The sequence below is a fragment of the Peromyscus californicus genome, unplaced genomic scaffold (assembly GCF_007827085.1).
Source record: "Peromyscus californicus insignis strain IS unplaced genomic scaffold, ASM782708v3 Scaffold_9__1_contigs__length_137607984, whole genome shotgun sequence".
In the NCBI taxonomy this organism is placed as follows: Eukaryota; Metazoa; Chordata; class Mammalia; order Rodentia; family Cricetidae; genus Peromyscus; species Peromyscus californicus.
The window spans coordinates 102827713-102854059 of NW_026294617.1; the positions used below are offsets into that span (position 1 = coordinate 102827713).

The window sequence follows — 26347 nt, forward strand, 5'->3', positions numbered from 1 at the left end:
ATAACTAAGAGAAAATATGTGATGTTTGTCTTTCTTGGTTTGAATTTTCTCACCCAGAAAGATTTTTTTTCAAATTCTATTATTTATCTCTGAATTTTATAATTTCATTTTTCTTAATGGACAAATAATAACCAATTATGTTAATAAGCTACATTTTTAATACTCATTCATCAGTTGATGGACATATATGCTGTTTTTTATTCTTGTTGAATGAATGAAAATGGATGAGCAGGTATCGATATAGTAGGAAATAGAATCCCTTCAGCACATGCCCACTCACAAGTGGTAGAGCTTGATCATGTGATACATATATTTTTAGCTTTTTTAGAAACTTCCACACTCATTTTCACAGTGACTGGATGTGTTGCACCCCAACAGCAGTAAATAAGTGTCTCCTTTCCCCAAATCCACATTCATTTGGTTTTGATTTTGTTGTTTTTACTTTTTTATTTATTTATTTATTTATTTTTAATCTGTGCCATTTAGACTTGGTTGAGATAAAATTCAAAGTAGTTTTAATTAGCATTTCCTCGGTGTCTAAGAGTGTTGAACATGTGTTTGAATGTTTCTCAGCTGTCTCCTACAATCTTGTTGAAGATCTAGTCTAAGCAATTGACTTGAGATTCTTCTCCCTTATCTGTACCTATACTTTAAAGATTTGTTTTTTAAATGTTATTGAACATTTCATATGTTCCTTATCTTTACGTTTTTTCTTATTCTTTTCTTATTTAGTATAGACCCCCTATTTTATCTTCAAGTCTTAATATTCTGTCTTCTGTTGGTTGCATACTATTTGTAGGACTTTCATTTGTGTTTTCTAGGTGAGTTATTGGATTTTTCACAATAGTTAATGTTGAATTATACCATAGAGCCATAATGACAAAGACAACATGTTGCTAACACAAAAGACGACCTGTGGAACAATGAAATAAAATAGAGATCCAGACATAAACCTATACAGATACAGCCACCTCATTTTTGATAATGTGTCAAAAACACACATTGAAGAATAACATTTTCTTCAACTAAGGATTCAGGGAAAACTATAGCAACATGTAGAAAAATGAAGTCATACCCATATCTCTCACCCTGCACAAAAGAGTAGAAAGCCTAAACCACTGAAACTGCCAGAGGAAAATACAAGAAGAACACTTGGAGATAGAAGCATAGGTGAAGTTTTCTGAAAAGAACTCTAGTAGCATAGGCAAGGGACCAAAGAATTGATAAATGGGATCACATGTATGTAAAAAGTTTCTGTTCAGTAAAGAACATTATCAGAGTGATCAGCCTACATAATGGGAGAAATCTATGCAAATACCTCAGAAAGAAAGCTAATATCGAGAACATATACAGAACTGCAAAAGTGAAACACCAAAAATAAAACAAAACCTTGAATAAGTGAGTTGGCTAATAAAGTGAACAGATAGTCTGGAAAGAAGGGGCACAAATAGCCAATAAGTAGTAATAAAAGGGTTGATATTCTTAGCCATCAGGGAAATATAAATTATAACTGTGTTGAGATTCTTATAGAGTTAGAATAGTTATTACCAAGAAAATAAATGATAGGACATGCTGGTGGGATTGTGGGGAAGAGGAAGACATATTCACTGCTACATGTATAAACCAGAGTAGCCACTGTTGGAAATCAGTATGGAATTTCCTCAGAGACCTAAAGATAAAACTGTCCTATGACCCAGCTGTGCTACTGTTGGGTACTGTCTTAGTTAAGTTTTTTATTGCTGTGAAGAGACACCAAGACCACAACAATACTTAGAAGGGAAAAAATTTAATTGGGACTGACTTACAGTTTCAGAGGTTTAGTCCATTATCTTCATGGCAGGGAGCATGATGGAATGCAAGCAGACAGGGTGCTGGAAAAGGAGCTGAGAGTTTTATATCTTGATCATAGGCAGCAGCAGGAGTTAAGTGCCACACTGTGTATAATGTGAGCATATATGAAACTTCAAAGCCCATCTCTACAGTGACACACTTCAACAAGGCCACACCTTCTAATAATGCCACTCCCTATGAGTCAAACTCTCAAACACATGAGTCTATGGCGGCCATACCTATCCAAACCACCACAGGTATATAAAGCAAGGATTTGTACATCCTACCATAGAGATATATGCACATCCATATTTACTGCCATCTCTTTCAAAACAGCAGAAAATGGGACCAGCCTAGATGCTGACTGACACATGAGTATATGGGGAATTGTGGTGCATATACACAGCAGAAGTCCACTGGACTGGAAAGAATGAGCTCTACTTTTGAAGGATAAGTTTGTCAGACATAGGATTCTAGATTGGTGGTTCTTGTTTTCATATACTGAATGTGTTATTCTTCTCTCTCTTGTCAACACTGTTTCTGATGAAAACATCTAATGTAATTTGCATCTTTATACCTCTAGGTAAAGGGCTTTCCCTCTGACTTTGCTGGAGTGACTGCTACTTCTTTGTTCATATTTACCCTTCTTGTTGACTCTGAGCTCTCTAGCTATGAGATGTAGTTTATGTCATTAATTACAGAGAAACTTCAGTAACTAGCATTTCAAAGAATCTTCTATGCCTTGCTTTCTTTCTCCTTAGGCTGTCATTATGAATACGTTCTACTTTTGATATTTTTGCAATGTTGGATATTTTGTTGGGTTTTTTTTTTAGCTTTTTCATGAGGTGTGTGTGTGTGTGTGTGTGTGTGTGTGTGTGTGTGTGTGTGTGTGTGTGTGTGTGTGTTTCTCTTTGCACTTCAATTTTGAGCACTTTGCTTTACTTCTCTTTAAGCTCACAGTTTCTTTCCTTGGTCGTATTGATTCCATTCATGAATCATTCATTCATTCTCTATCCCTTGCCTTGGGGGAGCTCCTCTTGTTCATAGTTATGCACAAAAAAACTCAAGATATTTCTTAACGCTCAAGAAACTCATGAGCTTTACTATGAGCTTTATCAATAAGAAAAAAATTAAAAATACATCCTATCTAATTTAAATTTGAATACTAATCTAATAATTCATTTTTCCCTTTCTCTACTGCAATACACCAATCAGCAGAGGGGAGTGTATTGGCACAGAATAAGAAGGCTTTCATCTTTCCTTCTTTTCTGAGAATGCACTGCATATTACTCTTCTCATTATTGGCATTTTTCAGGAGGCTCTTCTGACATTTGATTAGTCAGAAGGTATGGGAGCTCTATGGAGTGAAAATATGTCCAAGTAATGGCCAGTTTTTTGCAATGGTGTTTAGTGAAGCAGGCACTTAGAGGTTGCTTTTGGTAAAAAGCATTGACTCATCACTTGCATCTACAAGGTAACTGAAAGCGGAGTGAAAGCCTGGCAGCACTGCCTTCATTTTGTGCCTGTCTCCTTTACTTTGGGTCACCTGCTTACCTCTGCAGATCAGCATGCTCATCATTTGAGCCTTGTCTGTCTAACCCATCCTCCTTCAAGGCTGAAGGCTCAGAGATAAGTTCTTGTCCTAAGTCTTCAGACACCTTAGATCTTAGTAAGAACAAATTCTTCTAGGATAGTCCACCTCCACCCCTAACCTTACAGATTGCAGTTTGTAGCTGAAGTTTTCCTGTGTCCCACCTGGTCTGCAGCCACTCAGACCCAAGAATATACACAGAGGCTTATATTAATTAAAACTGTTTGGTCATTAGCTCAGGCCTACCACTGACTAGCTCTTACATTAAAACTCAGCCTATTTCTGTTAATCTATATATTGTCACATGTTCTGTGGCTTTACCTGTGTGCCATTACATGCTGCTCCCTGGATGGTGGGCTGGTGTCTCCTGACTCAGCCTTCCTCTTGCCAGAATTCTCCTTGTCTGCTTATCCCGCCTATACTTCCTGCCTGGCTACTGGCCAATCAGTATTTTTATTAAACCAGTGTATAAAAGCATTATTCCACAGTAGCAGTTATCCACAAGAGTAAAGCTGAACCCTAAAGTAGAAGTGATCATCTTGAAAAAAATCATGCTGAGTCTCTCATGCCCTTGGTAGCACTAAGAACTTCTCCATACTTCTTTGTAGATGCTGACCTGAGGCAGTGATCAGCCACACCCACTTTACCAGGGCTGCTTAATTATGTGTATCTCTTGATCCTTGCCTTGATTCTTCCTCTAGTTAACATAAAATTCATTTTAACACAATTAAGACTGTTTGAGATCACTAGACACTTTGTTTCTCTTTGCTATGTGACTACCTTGACTAGACCTCATTACTGTTTTTCATCATTATTTCTCTTTTATTGGCTTGAGCCTTGATTGTTGGGGGCTCCTGGAATGACTCCACACCTCTGGTTCCTACAGACCAACAACTGGCTAAGACCAGGGCACTTCAGGAAAACAGCATCCAGACTTGAGTCTGTATACATTTAGAGGGACTCCCTTAAACTTTCAGAGTGGCCACTGTGTTCTTCCAGGCTTTCCTTGTTGGCACCTAGGTTTGTCCTTAACCCTCCATATTTCCAGTTCCAGGGAAGATGTTAGATGGGCCACTTAGATTCACAAGTCTGCCACTTCTTTAAAAATGAAAAATAGGAGAAAAATTTCAGTTGGACCAAACCTGAAAGACCTCTAATTTTCCCTGACTTTTCTGCACCTGTGTGACAGTTCTATAAACCAATGAAACAAAACACTGGAAATCTGCACAGATTAAAACTGTCAGGAGTATTTTCCTGGGATTCCTTCAGTTTTTATTATTTATAGTTCATTGTTTCAATAGTTGTGAGTCAAATCAAGGGGCATAAGTGTCTTTTTGTGGACTATCTTGTTACAAATTTTTTTCAGACTTCATATCCAGTTACCTGAGCCAAAGAGTTGTGTAGTAACCCTGATATTTTTTTTTCATCCCAGATAGCTAATCAAGTGCAAATCATTAGAGATTTTATTCAAACACAGACCACTAGATGTTCAAGATCGTGCCATCATTTGAATCTGTTTAACTCTTTTGCTATTATCACGGTGCAAATATCATTATTACTTTTCAACCATGTGCCAGCAACAGCTTCCTCAACCTAAACGCTCTTTTTCATGAAGCAGTTATGAGATTTTCATTTATAAAACATATTTCTATGCCCTTTCGCTACTTACATCCTTTAACGATTCCTTGTTGTGCCTGGGATTAAATAACCAACTACCTAAAGGTCCAATATGAATGATCTCTTACTGTTTCCTGTGACCCTTTCCTTTGCCTGGATCATGTTTTGCCAACTTTAAGCTCCAGACTCCAGGGTTTGCTAGCTGTCTCTGAAGTCTGCCTTCCTCTGTCACCTGACCACAGCACCATCCCACCCATTCTTTCTCTGCCATGTGCTGTAGCACAAATCTTAAATCATCTTATTCATAAAATCCAACCCAGTGCCAGTTATTGGGGTGAACGCTGGAAGATCAGAGAAGCAGAACAAGCCACAGCCACCTCACCCCACCAATTCCTCAGACTGGATGCCTCTCAGCTGAACTGTGCTGCTCAAAAGCCTACAAGCTTAACCAGCCCTAGTTCCTGGTTTTCACGCCTTATATACCTGTCTGCTTTCTGCCATCACTTCCTGGAATCAAAGGCGTGAGTCACTATGCCTGGCTGTTTCCAGTGTGGCTTTAAACTCACAGAGGTGCGGATGGAACTCTACCTCCCAAGTGATAGGATTAAACGTATGAGTGTCACCATTTTCTGGCCTCTATATCTAGTGGCTGTTCTGTTCTCTGACCCCAGATAAGTTTATTAGGGTGCACAATATTTTGGGGAACACAATATTACCACATTTCCCCTTTTTTTGTCTAAAATTTTAGAAAAAGCTTATAACTAATATAAGAAAAACTATATCCAATAAGTATATACAATATATACAGTCAAGAATTACATTAACAATGTCTAGTCCAGTAACATTTGATAAACTCAGACAAAAAAATTTTCATTACTTATCCTATTTAAAACAAGTAGTTCCTTTTTAAAAGTAGATTCAAAAATTGACCTTTTTATCTTATCATATCCATAGTCTCTCTTTTTTCTTTTCATAATAGATTCAAAAATCTATCCTTTGTCATTTTTATATCTTCCTCTTTTTCTTTTTAGAGTAGATTCAATGATCTACCCATTTATCCTATTATTTCTTTATCTTTTTGCTCAGAGTAGATTCAATGATGTACCTCATATCTATATTCTTTTTTTCTTAAAAAAAAACTCTGAATCTAATCTCCTTGTTCAGCTTTTTCCTGACCATTAACAATTAATAAGTTGTAACCAACCATCATAAACAATGACAATTATCCATAAGCTATTGAATGATCATGACCAAAAAACAATCTACCCCACATCTTGGGAATGAGGGTGTCATTTTCTTAAAATTACTTCCTGTTTTCTGGGGGCGAAGACATCTTTAGGGAATCCTGAAAAGAAATTGTTTGGGTTAATTGTCAAGTCCTGAGAGAGTTAGTTGTAGCATTTGTCCAGTATCTGTATAATGGGAAATTTCAGGGCTTGCCTCAAGTCCTTGTTTGAGTAGTCTGTCAGGCTGGATCATCTCAGTTAGTCATCTCAAAATTGTCCTGAGTAGCTTGTAGTTCAAAGATGATCTTTGGGTGGTGTTATTTGTAGTCCATGTGGAATCGTCAATTGTTGTGGTGTCCCGTCATCCTTTTGAAGATTTCAAAGTTGCTGTAAGGCATGGTCATGGTTCTCTGCAGATTTATTTATTTATTTATTCATTCATTCATTTATTTATTTATTTATTTATTTATTTATTTATTTATTTATTTATTTATTTATTTATTTATTTTGTGCCTCCTCTGTGGTGTGGAAGAATCACAGTCTGATAATGTCTGTCTCTCAGAACCATGAATGTTCTTCCCTAGAAGAGAAAATCTTCTCAGTAATTTCTCCCCACCATTTGTCTTGCCAAACTTTTCCAAACTGACCTTTGCCAATACTTTCTTGTAACATGATGGTCCTGGCAATTCTTCTTTGAACAAGCAGCAGTAAACCCTTCATCCCAGGTAGCAACATCACTGCAGTCACCAACACGATGAGAAGCAGCCAGCAATTCAAAGCAGTAGCTGCCTCCATGGCACTGTTTGTGGCTCGGCCCGGCCGAAGCTTCTCCTTAGCAAGCCTCTTAGGCTGGCCTCAAACTCGGGATCCTCCTGCCTCTGCCTCCTTCAGTAAATCCAACCAGTGTGCCACCACAACCGGCAATGCATAGCTCGTGCCTGAGCTGGGGCCTGCAATGCCACAGGCAAGTAGCTCTTTTGTGAATTCGTACCATGAACGTTGGGCACCAGATGTAGCATGAATCTGAAATGGTCTTATTAATAAAATCAAACCCGGTGCCAGTTATTGGGGTGAATGCTGGGAGATCAGAGAAGCAGAACAAACCACAATGTGCTTCTGTCTGAAGTTCCCCACACAGCTTTGGTTCCCAGTTTACATCCTTCTTTGCCTAAGAAGCCATTTGCCAGGCTTCTTGACCCCAGGACCTGCATATCACTGGGTAATGACTATTTTACTTTGTATCCCCATCATAACTTAAGTTCCTCTATACAAATGACACATATAATTTACTCATTATTATATCTCTAATTCTAATAGACTGTTAGATGCATAATAAGTATTTAATATATATTTGTGAATTCATTAATTATTCAATAAGTTTTAAGATGAGTTTTTATTTAACAAATCCAGCTCAACTCTACTCCGTATCCTTTGAGAAGTTTACAGTGATTGCAAATAGGCATATTTTCTCCACCCAGTGGCTACACTACCCAGGATCATTCCCAGGCTAGTACATTTGCCATTTTGGTGATTTTTTTTTTAATGTGGCAATACTGTTAGAAAGAAAATGTGATCTTCTGGGAAAAGAACAAACACATAAACAAGTAATGTCAGTAGCTCAGATGGAAAGCAACAGTGGCAGCCCTCCATTGTGTAAAACTCAGAAAGAGATCTTTGTTCAAAATCATAACACCAAACTCTCAGTTCTGATTTGCCTAATAATGAAAAATAAAACACAAATGTGTGCCATAGTGATTCAGTTGCAAACATGTTGCCTTTAAGTGGCTTAAGCCTCTAATAACTTAGAAGAAAAATGAGGAGAGGTCCTGCTTGCTGAGATCCATCAGGAGCCTTCTGTTCTCTGTTAGAACAGCTGCCCTGTTTACTGCTGCTTTGATGAAGCTGCTGCCCGACTCCTCGATAAAGGAAGATCAGTGTTTACATGCCAGTCAGTCCTGAATCAAAACAGTTCTGATTTGTTAATAATTCACTAACCAAATATTATGACTGAAAAACTGAAACACTGGTAAATAATCAAATGCAGAATGGGGCTTCTGCTGCATTGAGTCTGATCACAGAAATGGAAAACACAAATAAAAATGTAATTTAGCAATTCATTCGGTCCTATTAAATACCAGCTGTTTTCAGGGTTGTGGGATAAAATGTTTTGTTTTCTCCCTCATGTCCTTAGAGTTGGGAGAATAATTGGAAAGCAATTAAGTTATTCCACATTTGCTGCTGGCAAAGAAGTAAGTCTGTTACCAAGGAGACATTCGGCCACTCGATATGTTGTTGTTGCATACCTATTATGTGCCTGTGTTTTAAAAGTGAGGCTACAGTAGTGGTCGACAGCAGCAGAGTCCTCTTATTCAAAGAATGTCGTTTCTGGATGTCACTTCTCATATGAGGGTGCAGGAACAGACTATGAAGAACCCGACAAACCCATACATGGTATGGCAGAGATCAGTGCCCTCAAGAGAAAGCAAGAATCCAGCTCATTACGCTACTCCTGAGTCCTATCTGCTTTCAAAATGCATTCACAGTGCTTTTTAAAATGAAACGCAGGTTTCATTTAACAATCTCCTCCTGTATTGATTTTTAACTACATCCATCAGTGGTGAGGTTGGTGGATAAAACTTGAATTTATTCAAAAACACCTCAAAAACTGAACAATAGCTTCATGTGCTAGGGATATAACTTAGCTATTTTCACACTGGGACACAGGTAATTAATATTTTCTGTTTTAACCAGAAGTCATGTTGATTGCTAGAAGTTGTGATATACACACATAATTACAAATGAACTAAGAATCATTGAATTTGCCATCTATGAAATATAATTCAAATAATTCAGATGTGTTTGATACAATAGGTACAATAGAAGTTTTTAATCCATGGAGGTGCAATCTACCAGCCCTGTATCATCATGTACATCATATTGCTTTCTGTACATATTTATGTATAAAAATTCATTTGTAAATTAGATATATTAAGAGATTAATAATAAAATAGAACAATCAACAATACACTTTTAATAAATAATTATTTGAAAATCATGAATTATTTCTGGAATTCTCTAACATTTTCTTTCCATGTGGTTGACTGCAGGTAATTAAAACCTCTGAATGAAATTCCCATACGTAGTACATTATTATATTCTAAATTTACTTTAATTGAACATGTGCAGTGTCTTCCACGCAATGTTTTCCATTTATAAATTATTTTAATATACCACAACTCATTTAAGTATCAGAACATACCTGAAAACTAAGTTATTGTTTTCATTTAGCTAATATGGAAACCCATGATTCAGCACGCCAGTGCTCACAGCCAGGCATTCTGATTCCAGATTCAAGTCTTTAACCTCCCATTATCACAAAGCAAAACAATGTGAATGAATGATTACATTGACTCAAGGTCATTTTTGGACACTTTCAGACTTCTACAGTGAATATAAATAAAAATGATATGAATGCATCATTTTTCTCATTAAATATGTTCCAAATTAAAAATGTTTAGTTTTTCACCTAACCAAGAAAAGACTTTCTTTGAAGAGTCAAGGGTATGGAATGTTAAAACAACATCTAGGAGTAGTGATTAAATATGAATGGTTGTGGTATTGCACATCTTATATGAAACCACAGTGAAAGTCACGTGGAACACAAAAGCCCCTCTGGAAAGGGAAGCAGTCTAAGATCAATACCTGAAGTTAATTCTGAGCAGAGATTTAAAGGCTTGCATAAAGCCACATTCAGAAGCCTAATTTTTTTTCCTGACCAACACATTTGATTCTAAAAATTTCCTTTGCTTTATTCTCTCCGTCTTGCTCCCTTATCTCCTTTCCTTCTCTTTCTATCCTTTGTCAACTTTCTCCTTCTAAGAGTCACTTTTAGTTAACATTCCTTGAAAAATTTGTCAAAATCACTGAAATGCTTCTTGGAGCCTAGAAGACAGGAGTTGCTTTCCCTTTCTATAACGTTGGTGCTTGCTTGAGGTGCAGCTGATGTAAAATCTTATTACGTGGGATAAGCATTTTCAACTTCAATATCTATTATCTTGAAACGTTCAGAGTCAGTACTAAGCCAAAAGATTTGTGTGCCTTTATATGCAGATATTGAAACCTTCATTGCCCTCATTCTTAAAGACGTGTAAGTGATATTTTACATGAATGAATTTTAAGAAAAAAATCACAATTTATATATTGTTAGTTGCCACAGATAAATCACTGAGACAATTATAATGACACAAACAGAAATCACAAAAATATAGGAATTTCAACTTATTGGCAAAGTTCTGGTAGATACACAGCACGTGAAAGAAAACTGATTCTGGACTCACAGGCTCTTTTGTCTTTAGTTTAAGTTTATTTTGCTGTGGTTTGAATATTTGACATAATATCTACCCACCTCACAAGTTTTTAAGTGTGCAACGAACTTGGTCACTGGATTTGCTGGCCTTTTCCCTGTGACTTCAGACAGGCTGCTAAGCCTCTTTGCTCTTGTTTCCTTCTCTCTAGAAGAGGGTAGTTTCTTATTCAAACAATTGGACAAACAAAAGAAAAAATGAACATGCAGCCACTTTGTAGAACTTTCTTAGTAAATTCACATTACTGTCCTTCAGTATAATGTATCAAAGAAAGACAAAACAGTAGCCAACCATTACAATGTTTGTTTTGTTTTTGACAAGCACACAATTAATTCTAAGTAGTGGGCCTCAAGGTCATGGCAATCTTTATGTTCAATAATAGAACAATATAATTACCTAGGGTTTGGCAAACTTTCCTCAATTTGGGTAATTTTATAAATGCTTACTTTTACTAAGACATTAGTTGCCCCAAACTAAAGAGGTATGAGTGCCTGTAATCATGACTAGCAATCGTGTCAATGGGCTTAAATGAGGTAGCATTGCATTCAAACTGGCAGTGCTAAGCATAACATCATGGTAACTATCTTTGTGTGGTTACAGCCTACAGCTAGAAGAAAAGGAAAATCTAAATTACCCTTTTTGCAACAATTATGAGTTCAATGCCAAAGCCCATGAGATGAGCCATCAGGATTCTCTCCCTGCATTTCATCCATCTTCACTTTAGGGGAACTAAAAGCCTAATCAATAATTTAACCAGCTAATGGACATATTTTTAAACACAATGGACTCATTCTGAAAAGAGGCATGCTGTCAGAGCCACAGGGACAAAAGTAGAAACTGACTGCTTACACTTAATGCTTATCTTGAACAATCCTGTGTGAAAACAGCACAGGCAGCCTCAAGCGAGCGTCATGTCTCCCTGCCTGGTCTGCACAGCTATTTTTTTTTTTCTGTTTTTTTCTCCCTATGGAAGATGTACTTTACAGATGGTTTATTTTTAAAGTCAGTGTAGAACTCATAACTAAATACTCAAATATTTAAATTATATTTTAATTAAAAAGTGTTCCATAAAAGGTGGCCCTGAGTTCCAAATTATGAGACTGTGTAATATTTTCTGGCTATTGATACTCATGACCATGCAATTTTCATTCCCATTGTATTTGTTATACGTGCCAAAAAGACATGGGAACTTCCATGGTACTGACTCTGAAAATATTCCAAAGCAACCCAGAAAATGTTGCTGCTTTGCTCTATAGATAAAATGAGGTATTTAATTTTCATTTTATTATTTGTTCTTCTCTTCTTTGTACACTTTGGACACTAGCAACTTTATAACACAGGGTGAAATGCTATGCAAAGCAACTAATTAAACAAGGCACCATGGTACATGTCTCTAACATCAGCACTCAGAAGACTGAGACTGAGGCAAGAAGAGAGCAAGTTCAAGGCCAATCTTGAACTTGCACAATGAGATCCTGTATCTGGATGGGGTATGGGGTCATTAAGTATCTCATTTGTTACCACAACATCACTTTTATACTCAGTTAAAGATTATAAATAGAGTTCAATTATAGTCACTCAATTTCCTGTTATGAGGATATACATATTGCACATTAAAATCTTTAAGACCTTTTTTGTTTGTTTTAAGACAGAGACTCATTACGTAGACCAGGATGGTTTGGACCTTTCATTCCTGCCTCAGTTTTTAGAAGTGGGGTTACAAGCATGCACAGTCCTTGAACTATAAGAGGCATTGTTAATAAATCTCTTCCATGCTTAATATTTTCTGATACATATTGTATATCTGGCCAACAGTCTAGAAGAAAGCTTTCAGTTCCTAATGAATTATTAGCCTACAACGGAGGCTGTGAACTTGCTTTTATATTACTACAACTGAGAGAAGGAAGAATTTAAACTTGTTTTGTTATAATTGAGTTGAGAGAATCAAGTGTTAAAGGCAAGATAAAGGTGCCCAGAGGCATGCTTAGTCACAGAAATATAGCCGCCTCGACCTCCTGACCTCTGGAAGGCCAGCTCCAAGAGACCTAAGGATGTCAGCACTCAAACCTTACTCTCAAAATAATCCACTGACTAAGATGTGGTTGCCCATCATCTGTCATATGAGGATTTTTTTTGAGTCAGTTCATAATTCTATGCTACAATATTTCAAGGTACAGAGTCACCTCTATCAACAGCGTGTGCTCATGTGACACAGTCATATATATTCTAGGTAATCCTGTGGGTCATACTAAGTCAAGGTATTCTCAGTATGTGCTAAAGAAATAATGATCAAAATGAGTAATTAAAGGGGCCGATGAGTAGAGGAGCAGTCACCGTCACATAACAAATAGTAGCAACATATTGTAGGACAGAAAATTCAGTATTCGCTATTAACTCGTTCCGCATATTCCTTGACTTACCTTCTTTAGGCCTCCAGCCACAGTCTTAATTTGTTTTCTCCCTACACTTTCTGAACATTTTTTTTCCTCTTAAATAAGCTATTTGTCCAGAAATGCTAAGGCTAAAGTGCTCTGTCTGCACAAAAGGCACTTTTAGCAGGCCAGATATGCACAGCTAAGCTGTGCTTGCAAAACTGTTTTTCTTAAAGTGCAGTCAATTGACCATACACCAGCACTAATTCGTTGTTAACCAGTAAAGCATGTGCACACAGTGCCCCATATGACAGTCACTGCAGCCACGGCGGCTGGCTGCTTGCTTCTACATGCAGCTAAGAGACAAGTTCTAGTGCATCAGCCAGCTTTGGCTTAGGACAGCATACCGAGTACCTCTACTTAATGCCACAGGCCGTTTCCATTTCCCCAGGACGATGTCTTGTGCTTCCTCTATGAATCAAAGCTTCACCCACAGAAATCCTGGAAAAACTGCTGAGAACTGGTGTGCTCTAATTATAATGGTGATTTTCTTAATCACCATTATAATACCCAAATAGAATGACAATATACATTCACCTGTGATGTAAAAAGAATCCTTACAGTATTTCCCATGCTGATTTTTGTTCATGTTTTTCTCAGACTTTAGGCTACTTCTAGGTGCTTAAAATTCAACCTTGAAGTAACAGCAATAGAGGCAAGCAGTAGATTTCTAGGGGTTTATGTTATTATTTGGGGTGTTCAGCCTGTGTCTTGTTTTTCTACTAATTGCTGTCATGGGAAAAGATAATTATCCTGAAGGACACCACCTGCACTTTCTTATTTCTTAATGGTAGTAGTGATTGACAATAATCTCGCTTATGGGAGATCTGACAACAGATAGCATGCTATGTTCTGGAAACTCCATAGTTAGGTCCTGCAGTAAATTCACTTCCTATTTGGCATAAAGAATTTAAGAATGAGGAATTGGTGAATGAACAAATCAGTGGTATGGGTACCCGAGCTTATTCAAATGATACCAAATGTATTTCAGGTAAGAAAATTGTGCCAGCTAATGTTTTAGTGATTTACTTCAAATTTCCACATAAATTACATAAACTCACTATGCAAATTACATTTTTTAAAATATCCCTTCTTTTATTTGACCTTTAGAGTATAAATCTTTGATTATACCCCCAGAGAAGGAGAAATGGAGAATATGAAAGGGATGATATTATCTTCAGACTTAACACTCAAATTCATCATGTTAAATGATAACGTTTAAGATTTCAGAAATGAATAGGTCTATAGTCACAGGTACCCAGTAAGCTGAGACAGGAGAATTGCAGATTCAAAGTCAGCTTAGGAGACATAGCTCCACAGTTAAGGAAACTTATTGCTTTTACAGAGGACCCCAGCATCCACATGATGTAACACAACCTTCTGTAACACCAGTTCTGTGGGAGACGAGCTCCCACGTTTATTTACCCCAAGGACTCTTGAGAAATGAGGAAAAAAGAGACTTAGATAGAAATAGAGGGGAGAGAAAAAGATAGAAACGCAGGATAGCCTCAAGTGGGCCTGGATCCTTATCCACCAGCCCAGAACTTTATTCAAAAGGGCTTTTTATAACAATGCCAAGAGGAGGGGCAAAAGACCTCCCCCTTGTTAGGTACAGCCAAGTGTAGCCCCTTCCAAAAACCTGGCACTCAGGCCCGTGGTCCAGTCAACCTCTATGCAGCCCTGCTGGGTAAGGCCACCAGGAAACCTAGATGGGCTCCAACACAGTTCCAGGGAGTCCAGTGCCCTCTTCTGTCCTCCATGGCACCAGGCATGCTTGTGGTATACAGAAACACATGCAGGCAAAACACATAAAATAAAATAAAATAATTTAAAAATAAAACCAGCCAAGAAAAGTGAATTCCAGGCAAATCTAGGAAACTTATTAAGACCCAGTGTCAAAATAAAAAATAAAAATAAAAAGGTGGTCGGGGATATAAACCTGTGGTAGAACCAAGGCTCTAGGTTCAGTCACTAGTACTGAAAATAAGCCTTAAGTAAGTTTTCTTCTGTCATTCTGTTTCAAGAAAAAAGAAAAACACTTGAGTTCGCAAACTAATACATGGGTTATACCAATATTTTCTACAATTTTTTTCTTTTCTTTCTTTCATTCTTTCTTTCTTTTTTAATGATGATGTTAAATTCAATGCATTAAAAAATGCCCAAGTGAAGATGTGGGCACAGGGCATGTTGTTGGCTTTGAGAATTCAATTCCTATTCTTCACTTTCCTCAATGGAGACTTAGACAAATTACTTGTTGACTCCTTTTCTTCATCTGTAAGGGGCCTATAAAACTACCTGCCTTGTAAGAGCATGACGAGGATTTAATGATTTCATATATGTGCAGGACTTAGGTTCATTCCTGCACAGATTAGTTCTATATAATTTGCGATATTACTTTCATAATTTGGAGACACTAAAGCCAATAGACCAAATTCTCATCCTCCATTTTTACTTTCAGAGACAGTGAGGACTGGCAGATAATTTTAATTAGCTGTCCTTGGGGACCTTTTCAGTGTCCTAGTATGACAGACAGAAAGATAACATCTTTTACAAAGTGAAAAGTCCTTCAAATTATGAGACTCGTTCTTGAAATTATAATTTCTTGACAGAATATCATTTATTATATTCTAGTGCAAGACAATGCTCTTATGTTTTTAAGATAAAAGACTTCCTCTCTAGTTATTCAGTGATAATATTCCATCTTGGGAACAGAGGGTCTGTATTGTGATCTTTGCTACATGACTACTATTCTAATGATGCTGCAATGAAAATGGTATTGGAATAGTTGCCGTATTCCCGATTTTATTTTTCTATTCCCAATTAACATGAACAACCACATCAAGTGATAACACCTCTGAAGTAAGAGAAACTGAACATCTACGTAAAACACCAGGCACGGATTCTTGGCTTTTAGTCCATATTTGCTTACCACTCAATATCAGATACATGTCCTAATATTATTCTTTGCAACACTATGCAATTATTACTTCAAAATGATGTTAATGAAGTCCTTAATTGGAATATTTGGGTTGTTATGAAATACTTATGGATCCATCTAGCCACAAAAATCCATCTAGATTTTAAAATGGATGTATTAGAAAATGATATGAAAACTAAAAACAAGTATAAATTATTGGTGCTGGAAAATGATTGATTCTTTTTCAGACTTGCATTAATAACCTCTACAGCTTAGACAGGATTGGGAAGTTTTCCCGTTATTTGGTTTTTGAGTTCTGCAATGTCTGATGGACTGCATGTTAGGTTATATCTTTAATACCATGTAAATTCTTGCATGGTCTTTCAAGAACAGTGCCATGTTTGCCTTGTCTGTGGTACACAAAGAAGAGCACTGAAATGGCAGAATATTTTTAGAGCTCACATGAGGTCTGAAAAGTTGTAAAAGTTTAATGAATATGATAGCTCCTGACTAATGCAAAAAAAATTTGCAAAATTGGTTTTTTAAACTAAATTTATTTTTAATGCAGCCATCAAAACATAGAAACATTGTATATATTAGTGTGCCACCCTGTAACATTTCTATACATACATTGTGCAATTTTTAAATCAGTTGCCCATCTCCTCAAACATTTATCATTTCTTTAACCTTTATTTCAGTAGAGAAACAAATAAAAGCCTCCTTATAACATAAAGAAACAAGTTCACATCATCAGATTGCATCTACATCAGGAAAGGAGTGGAGCAGTTGTTTTATTTTACATGTGGTTCAGTTCTGTCGGGCTCCTCAGTATTCCAGAAATTATTTGATTTGAGGTTTCATGATATTGGCCTCACAATACTGAAACTGGTGCTATACTTCTGGTTAGAAATGAGCTGATGATAATCTCTAATTCAGCCTTAATTTTCACAGTAATTTAAAGGGTTATTCTATAAAAAAAAAGTTAAGTGGATTCCCACCCAAAAATATAATTGTACTTCCGTAGATGGTCTGAAGTTAGGTGAGGTTTCCTAAATCAGACACTGCCACTTCTGAGAGTAAGCCTATGGCACTGAGTGGTCACTGTCATTTCTCTTCCAGATCAGCATTTTCATGACTCATCTATCTAACTATGGGAATGACCGCCTAGGCTTGTACACCTTCGTGAACTTGGCCAACTTTGTGCACAGCTGGACCAATTTGAAACTGCAGACTCTGCCTCCAGTACAACTGGCCCACAAGTACTTTGAGCTCTTCCCCGAGCAGAAAGACCCTCTCTGGCAGGTAACAATTAAACCTTCTCTACATGGGGAAGAAAAGCAATGTGTTACTGTTTATTTTGTGTTAGGAACTTATTAAACAAATATTATATTAAATAAATCAAATAAATATGTTAGGGAATATTAAAATGTATATTTAATGCAAAGTCTTCCCCTTTCCAATTGTCATATTCTCTTCAATAATATTTTTGTATCTCTTACAATTTAAATGTTTAGATTTGTAGTTTTATTTTGCTTGTTTGTTCAATTCATTTGGAAGCTTGGCAATAAGGATGGTGTTTCATTGGCAGAGTTTTGACAAAGCCAATGCTTTCGACTTGCATGTGATATGAGTACTAGCTAGCTAGTTGTAAAATGGTCAGCACTGGACAGCTCGGGAGACTAAAAATTGAAACAGAAAAAAAGAGCCTCTGTAATCCAAGATCTTGTCACCATACCCTAATATGTATATGTACGCTACAGAGAACATCAAAAAGCAAAGAGCAACCTCTTGCCTGTGTTCATATGGATCTGGAGTCTGTTTGGTGCATTTTGCTTTTCTTTAAGTCTAACTAATTTCAGTAATGTTAGGCCTATCAATAAAAGAGAGACTTGTCAGTTTTAGGATGGCTTTTACTTCTAATTTGACTCTATGTGAGGCCACACAGCTTGAAGGCACCAAATGTAAACTATCTCTTCTTAGCAGTTATCTAGGAAGCACTACCTCCCACTTACTCGGTTCTTTATGCATCAGATTGCATCGACCCACACAATCAATGAGCTGGCTGTGGAGAGCAGATCAGATGTTCCCCTGCTAAGCACTCGGTAGAAAAGTAGCATCATCGTTAATGAGAAATTACTGCAAAACAGACCTTCAAAATCGTCCCCATTTCCTTTCTTCAGGATGATTTGCTTCTTCTCTTTATTCCATGATCGCACCATACAGTGCTATGTCTATACGGCCAGGGATTCTTTCCACCTGTGATCATTGAGGATCTGCCATGTATACAGCAAAGCTAGTTCTAGGGCATGCAACAAAGAATAAAATACTACAATTTCTCTCTATTCCAGCAGAGGACTTTTACTATATTTTAAAGTGAACTGTTGCCTCAAATCATGTCCTCTTTAGATGAATTAACAGCAGCCATCCACCACATGGGTTTATAATAGACTGCCTATTATGAGGAAACTCAATTATTTTTACACATAAATATACATGTGTGTGTACATATGTATATATATGATTTTTAATTGAAAATAGATTCTTCACTCATGCAATAAACCTCAATCACAGTTTCCCCTCTCTCTACCCCTCCAGCTACCCCCACCACCTCCCCTCTCCCTGAGATCTACTCCTCCTCTGTTTCCTCTTCAGAAAAGAATAAGTCTCCAAGAGACGATAACCAAACAGGACAAAACAAAACATAATAAGACAAGGCAAAAGGTTGGAGAAGGCAACCCAATAGGAAAAAAAGAGTCCCAAGAGCAGTCAAAAGAGTCAGAGATACACCAGTAGGAGTCCCACAAAAATGCTAAGTTAATAACTGTAACACACATACATCAATAAAAAATCCAAATTAATAAGTATCTTAGATAGGTTGTTGACATATTAATGATCAGTCAGCTTAGTGGTTCCAAGCTCTACTCTGTCCTTAAACATTGAGATATATTTTTTCAGATTATTTGGACTTTCGGCGTAATGACAAAAATGTTCTGATAATGTTTGGATACTGTTAATATTGCTATTTACCATTTAAAAATTATTGATTTACTTACTTTGGTACATCAGCATATGTGTGGATGCAGATGTGGGTACGCCCATCCCGCTGTGTAAGTGTGGAGGACAATTTTGTAGAGCAAAGAGTACTAATATGGGATGTTGAGAGCATTTGAGTTATTGCAGAAAACTGGATAAAATGTATCAATCAAAAGTAATGCCACAAATGAAGTTGGTGAAGTGATGATAAAGTATGTTAGACTCTGAGTGACCTTGCCCCTGGTTGCATCTGCTTTCACATTCACATCGATGATAGCAATCCAAAGGGAAACGGAAATTACCCTCATTTTCTACATGAAAGCAAAACCAGAATTACTTAGTAAACATTTTACACCCTTTTCCTCATGACCTAGAATTAGGATGGGCAAATAGTATATCTTTGTTTCTCTTACATATTGTGAAAATGAAAAATTCAGAAACCCTATTATATTTATGAGTATGACTTCATATTTAGTACTCTTCATAGAACTCAACTGCTATTTTCCTTTACATTTCATTTCACACTTTTTTTATTACTACAAATAGAAAGAAAAAGTGCAAAATGGTAATCGTCACATCTGTTTAATTCTTTTGGTTCCTTATGTAAATTTTCATTAGCACCAACCACTCTATATGTGGGACTGCTTTGTCACTTAATTAAAAAGTGCAATGTGAATATCTGCCAATAGGCAGCATGATCAGCAGCTACAAAATACCTCATGGGAAATTGGTTCTTACAAAGCTGCTTGATATAGACATGTATATCCATGCACACACAAAAAATGCAATTCCCAAATTGGCTCCTCATCAGCTTTCTCTCTACTATACAAAAGTTTTGAAATTATACTCAATAGGGGGTAGGCTAGGGGGAAGGGGATGGGGGAGAACAAAGGAATCCGTGGCTGATATGTAGAACTGAATTGTATTGTAAAATAAATTTAATAATAAAATAAATAAAATTAAATTAAATTAAAAAAGTATTACCGCAGGCTAGAAACCCCCTGAGAATTTTTATACAACCCATAGATTATGAGGAATGTGGTGACTGACCATAAAGGCAACAATCAGAACTATGCTCAAAAAAAAATTATACTCAAGGGATAAAATAATACCACTTATTGTTTTGATAGAATAATCACTGTAGAGTATGGAAAAATAATTTTCTTCTTACGCACGCATACGCGCTCGCACAAACACACACACTAACAAACAACTCCTATTATAGGAAACAAAGCCACAAACGTGGAGACAGTGGGAAGGTCAAATTCGCACATGCTCTAATCGATGCTCTTAAGCTCTCAAGCTGTCAGGTTAGCTCAGCCTCAATCTTCCTGCAGCCACTATGGAGTCTCACTATCAACAAACATCCAAGCATGAAGTGGATTCTTGCTTGCTATGTGTCCAGGGAAATGCTCAAAGAACTGTCTTCTAGGCCTCTGCCAGTGTCTCCAGAGTTAGAGAGAGAGATGTGGGGAAGTAAATCCCAGTTTTTAACGGCAGGCAACTAGCACTTTGGTTGATTCTAGATATCAAAGCATTGGTTTCTAGTTAGAAATGATGAGATTTGAATATCAGTGTTATAAACAAACCACAAAACAGGTAACACCAGCACTGTACCTGCTACTAATATTTGTCTGGTGAAGCAGCAAATGAATGCTGACACGAAGTTACAGATGGGAAGAACAGGACAAGTTAGGGACGTTTAGCCCAATCTCGGGAACTGAAATAAGTCCCTTGACTTATTAGAGATGAGCTGGGACTAAATCCAGGCTTTCTTCTTCCTGCTCAGATGCAGTTTGGTGATGTTACATTAGAAAGACAAGTCTCCTTCTATCACGGGCTCTCTCTCGAAGCTCGGAAGAATCTGATGATGGGTTCAGTGGGAATTTGCTAAACCTAAACTTCAGAAATAGTTACATAACAAAGGAAAGTTTTACCACCATGAGATTTGCAAACTGCAATAGCTCCTTATTGTGTTAAAAAAAAGTAACATTGCAAATTTGTTTTCATAGTTTTACTCTCTGAACCAGTTTATAGCTTATTTGTAATTTGCTTACAAAATAATTGCAAACATATGCCTATTTTGCACAACCTGCAAACCATATATATATATTTTCCAAGCTGGAACTTAATGGTACAAGAGTCACTTATTTAAATCACACAACCGATACACAAAGGTAGACGTGTGTAGAGAACAACAGAAGCAGCTGAGCTGCTCCTTGTACAAAGAGACAGATGGAACAGGAGGAAAACCTAGGGACAGGCAGATGTCCTCAGGAAAACATGGAAATCTCCTGTGAATTTGGACTTGATCTGTAACAAAGAGTGGCACATTCTGAGGGCAGGTAGAAAATGACAAAAGAAAACCTTGGAGCCCGTTGCAGTGTTCCATGTCTATGATCTCCATACTGTGGAGAGCTGAGGTAGAAATACCACGAATTCAAGACCAGTGAGTTACATGGTGAGTGTGAACCTCTGTTAGTGACTTTGCTCATCACATTGTCAAAATGTCCAATAACATCACTTGGTAGCCAATAAATAAATAAATTGCACTGTTCATCGCTGTGAGGATTCAGCCTATCAAGGCAGTGAGGGCATAATGGAGCCCAGCACTGCATATCGTGGTGGGCCAGGAGACAGAGGAATGGGATCCAGCTTCCTTCTTCTTTGACCTTATATTCCTCTTGGTCCACGAGCCCATGTCATGATAACATTCAAGGCTGGTCTTCCCTCTTCATTCAAACAGTTCAGCAAATGTCTTTATAGGCATAACTTAGAGGAGCATCTCAACCTTCTAGATGCTTCGAAACCCACTAGAGTTGCTGTTTCAGAAAAACAGAAAAAGGGAGGAAAGAAGTAAAGAAAGATGGTTTATAGAGATAATTCCAGAAACCCTTTTTACAGGACAACGAAGAATAGAAAGACATGAAGAAGTTAGGCAAATGATCTATCTCTGAGATAGGGAAGCTCTGAATGGCTTTCTGTCAGTGAACAGCAATGCCTTCAAAGGCAAGAGGCTGAACTTGTTTGTAGGTGAGACTAAAGAAAGGGTTGTCAGGGAATAATTACCCCATTTCAAGAGGAAAATAATATTTTTAAGTTTTGGTCTGTTTATCTTTCAGCCTTTTTAGTGAACTGGTCAATGTAGTTATTATAGAGACTTCACTTTTAATTAACTAAAGGTATCTTAATAAATAAGATATCTTAATTATTTTTCCAATGAAAAGTTGTCTGTATTAATACTCTACTTCTCTTCCCCTTACTCAACAACACTGTATCTTATACTCTCAGGAATGCTTCTCAAATAATTCTCCCCTGTCTTGATTGTTTAGTGAAGCACACTACCATTTTGATTCTACAAGCTGTCAGAGACTGTGACAACTGAAGATGATGACATAAGTCTGGGTGTTCCATCTCCCATCAATCATGTGTAGATATGTTCTTGTCAAGCACCAAACTGACCACAGAAATACTTTTGTGCAGCCAGTGAAAATAACCTACGGAGACCTCCTTAAAAAAATGGAAGTTACAGTATCTTCATACTTTATGAACTAACGTAATCATAGACCATATTCAGGACTTCATTTAACAACAAAAAAGAAGCCTGTTTTATGTAGGCGTTATTGAAACTTCTAGTATTTTGAATATTACACTGAATGAATAATCCTGTATTAAACCAACTGATTCATGAGAGTTCAAAGACCCAGATTTTTTGACTTGGTTATTTATTCCCTGTAGGATAGTCATAAAAATGCAAATAATAGCAGAGAGTTTTGTGTGAGGAGGACTGCAGTCATTTGTTAACAAAGGGATTTTTTATGAAAACGTTTCTGAGAAAATATTAAGAGTAACCACTCACTTTAATAAATATGAGTCTAATATAGTAAGCAAGACAAGGATATTTTGAATAAAGTAGATAGCTTGTACTTATAGCAGCATTGTTAAAATGTTCATCTACCCCAGTCACCCACAGAACCAAGGCCCTTTCCCATCAGCCCTAACCCACAGGCTGGCTGTTATTCAATGACGTAAGAGTGAACTCTGAAAAATAATCAGACCACCAGGTGCCTCAGGAGATCTGGGAAGGGAGTTCTTATGGATCAGCACTCTCAGGAAGGCCGGGCTTTCCTGAGCCTTGGAGGAACTCAGGAGAGGATTCTTAAAGCACAAACAGAATCAGGATCTGAGCTGGTGTCTGTTCCACGGATGCTCCACGAGGATTTGTTGATGGAAGCATTGAGAATAAACATCCCTATCTTATTAAAATATCTCATCAGTGCATGTGGATCATATTAGGCACAAGTGACAGTGACAGAAAGTTGGAAGTCACTCCACTGTGCGATGGAGCCTGGGTAACGGATCTTTACAGGCATGTGCAAGGTAGAAATGTAATAAGCAGAAGCTTCAAAACAACACTGCCATGTAGGGACAGGGAAGAGTAACAGTTCAAAACTTTTTTTTTTTTTTTATCACCGCTTCACCAGTGAGGGTGGAACAGCAAAAGGCAAGCTGAAGGGAAATGAAGTGAGGAACAAACTCCGTAGAGTTTACAGTTAATGAAACAATTCGGCCACCATTAGGGCCTAGATAGGGCCTAGCTACCTGGAACAGGCATGTGACCCACATGAGACCAACCAATTGCCAACTGATAATTCACTGGTGGCCTGGGAGAGAAGGGTGAAGTGAGAAACAAAACAGATGTTCAGAGGAACAAAGGAAAAATGTAGGTTTGGGCTGATGAGGTCTCATGGGAACAAAAGTGGTCTTCCTGCCTATGATAACATGCCCTTCAAAATGGAGTAGGTGGTATGATGTTTTCAAAATCCGTATTTTAGGTCTTTGTGGGGAGGGGACTTCATTAGCATTGACTTCTGCTTTTAAGTCTTGCCTTTTGCTTCAGAGAATCTTTTACCTACCCACTTTACTTACTTAAAAGTAAAATTGCTTCATATATTCCATGTACCAAGCCCCTGAATCACTTCCTCCTCATGAGAGCAGAGTAGCAGATTTTCAGACTGGCACTGTAACCATAAGCTGCCTGCAGCAAATTAAACTTATTTTCCTTTTCAACTTTTAAATATATCTATCTATATGGCTAGATACAAAAGGCAGTAACTTACTGTTTGTTGTGATTTACTATTATCTGTTTATTTCAGTTATGTAGGGAACAAGCATATTGCAGAATGAGAAAGGATCTACATAAGTGCCCTGTCATGTCCTGAATTTTAAAATTAAAACAATAGCAGGAGAATAGAGCATAAAATTACAGAGAACTGCTTTGCTGCCCTCTGCTCCTGGAAATACTCTGTGAACTTCATTCTTTTTGTTAAAGTCTGCCTCTTTGTCCTTTCCTCTCCCGCAACAACACAACACTCTATCTTCCCTCTCTCCCTCCTCCATCCTCACTCCCTCCCCCCACCTCTCTCTCTCTCTCTCTCTCTCTCTCTCTCTCTCTCTCTCTCTCTCTCTCTCTCTCTCTCTCACACACACACACACACACACACACACACACACACACAATTTAACTTCAGAGACAACACCAGCTTCAGATTCTAAATATGAACTAACTTGCTGTGTGACCTTCAGTAAGACCAAAATAAAATCCTTTGCATCTTACCTTCCTCAGCTATAAAGAAGGGATAATAAAATCTGTCTTGCCAAGTTACTTTGAGGATTAGAAATAATCTATGTCAAGCAAATGCCTGGAATGCTGAAGGTGATCAATAAAAGTTGGACATTATATTCATTGGCATTGAAATAATAAGACAGTATCTTGAAGCTCAGCATAGGGAAAGTGTAAGCAACTACTACCAGAATATAAAATAGAAAATGCAAATGCTTTGTCAATATAGTTGTAATTAACAGGCAAAGGAGGAAAGATGCCAGGGAAGAGGTGACAGCAGAAATACAGGTAGCTGGAAAGTCCCAAGGAAAGTCCCAAGGAGACAGAGCACAGTCATAAAAAAAAAAGACAGTCTGCTGAGATGTGAGCACTTGGACAGGATAGTAACAAACCTGTGGGAAGATCTGAAGTGAAGCCAGCTGTTAATATTAATGAAGCATTTGGAGCAGTGTGTATTCCACCATCTTAGCTCCAGATAATTGCATCTACAGCTCTTATCTATCAGTACAATATCTGAGAAGAACATCAGTTTAACTGGTACCATTATTTAACAACTATGGTGATCTCTCTCTCTCTGTCTCACTCTCTCTGCCTCTCTCTCTCTCTTTCTCTCTGGTGTGTGTGTGTGTGTGTGTGTGTGTGTGTGTGTGTGTGTGTGTGTGTGTGTGTGTGTGTGTCTGTGTCTGTGTGTGTGTGTGTGTGTCTGTGTGTGTGTGTGTGTGTGTGAAAAAGAGAGCTCTTTTATTTTTTTTTAACATGGACAGCACACATGGAGGGAAGATGATGACCTGTGGAGAGTTGGATCTTTTCTTCCACCATATGGACTCTGAAAAATCTAACTTAGGCTTGGTGGCAAGCCCCTTTACCCACAGAGCCATCTTGTTGGTACAGAAAGTTTTCATCACTTTTAAAGCAGAAATCTTTCTTAGGGTCCTGTTTTCTAAGTAGCCTCCCTGGAGTTGTGAGTAGCAGTCTAGTCATCGTTGTTTTACATAAAGCAGAAATCAGGGCAAGAAAGACATACACTGTGATAAGTGAACATAAAGTAGCCTTCGTGAACATACAATCAGTTTGTATGTACCTGCTCCACAATGTTTTCTGTGCCTTCTGTAAGTCGGGATATGAGTCTTTCAGTCCACAAGCATTCATTAAGCATCTCACGTAGCAATAAGGGACACAGATGGAGGAGGCGTCACTCTCAGAGAACTTACAGTCTTGTAGATGGACTTCTGATAAACTGTATAAAATTACTGGAAGCATGAACAAAATAATTTTAGGTGTTGAAATATGAAGAAAATATGACACAAAAGTATCATAGACAAAGCAGGAGGGAGAACTGTCTATGTTCCTAAGGGAAGGCAATAGACCCATTGATAGTTGCTCATAAAAAATCTATTGATTAACTTAAACTCCCTTTGTTCAAGCTGTATTCCTAATAGGGCAAAAGGAAAGAAAAGGCTGGTATGAAATAAAATAATAAGCATTTTCTTATATACAGCATGATTTTATTATTTTTAAACCAGTAACAAAAAAACCATATGGGGTAGAAACTATTAATCATTGTTTTACAAATAAAGAAACTAGGGTCCAGGGCTTTAAGAACATCAATTAAAGCATGGTAAGCCCCTTGGGCTCATGTTCTTGCTGACTGGGCTGAGAGAAGTTTGCAGTGGGTATTAGCGTAAGCCAGAAAAAAATGACAAAACTTGACTAT

General features: G+C 37.5%; 1 protein-coding gene across 3 annotated transcripts in view; it reads left to right on the forward strand.

Moving 5' to 3' along the window:
• Positions 1 to 26347, forward strand: part of Ndst4 (N-deacetylase and N-sulfotransferase 4) — a 329647-nt gene that overhangs the window by 257572 nt on the left and 45728 nt on the right. For all 3 annotated transcript variants that reach the window (XM_052730558.1, XM_052730557.1, XM_052730559.1), the window contains one exon: positions 17097 to 17279. In XM_052730558.1, coding sequence (XP_052586518.1) covers positions 17097 to 17279 — 183 coding nt within the window. The remainder of the gene's footprint in view (positions 1 to 17096; positions 17280 to 26347) is intronic.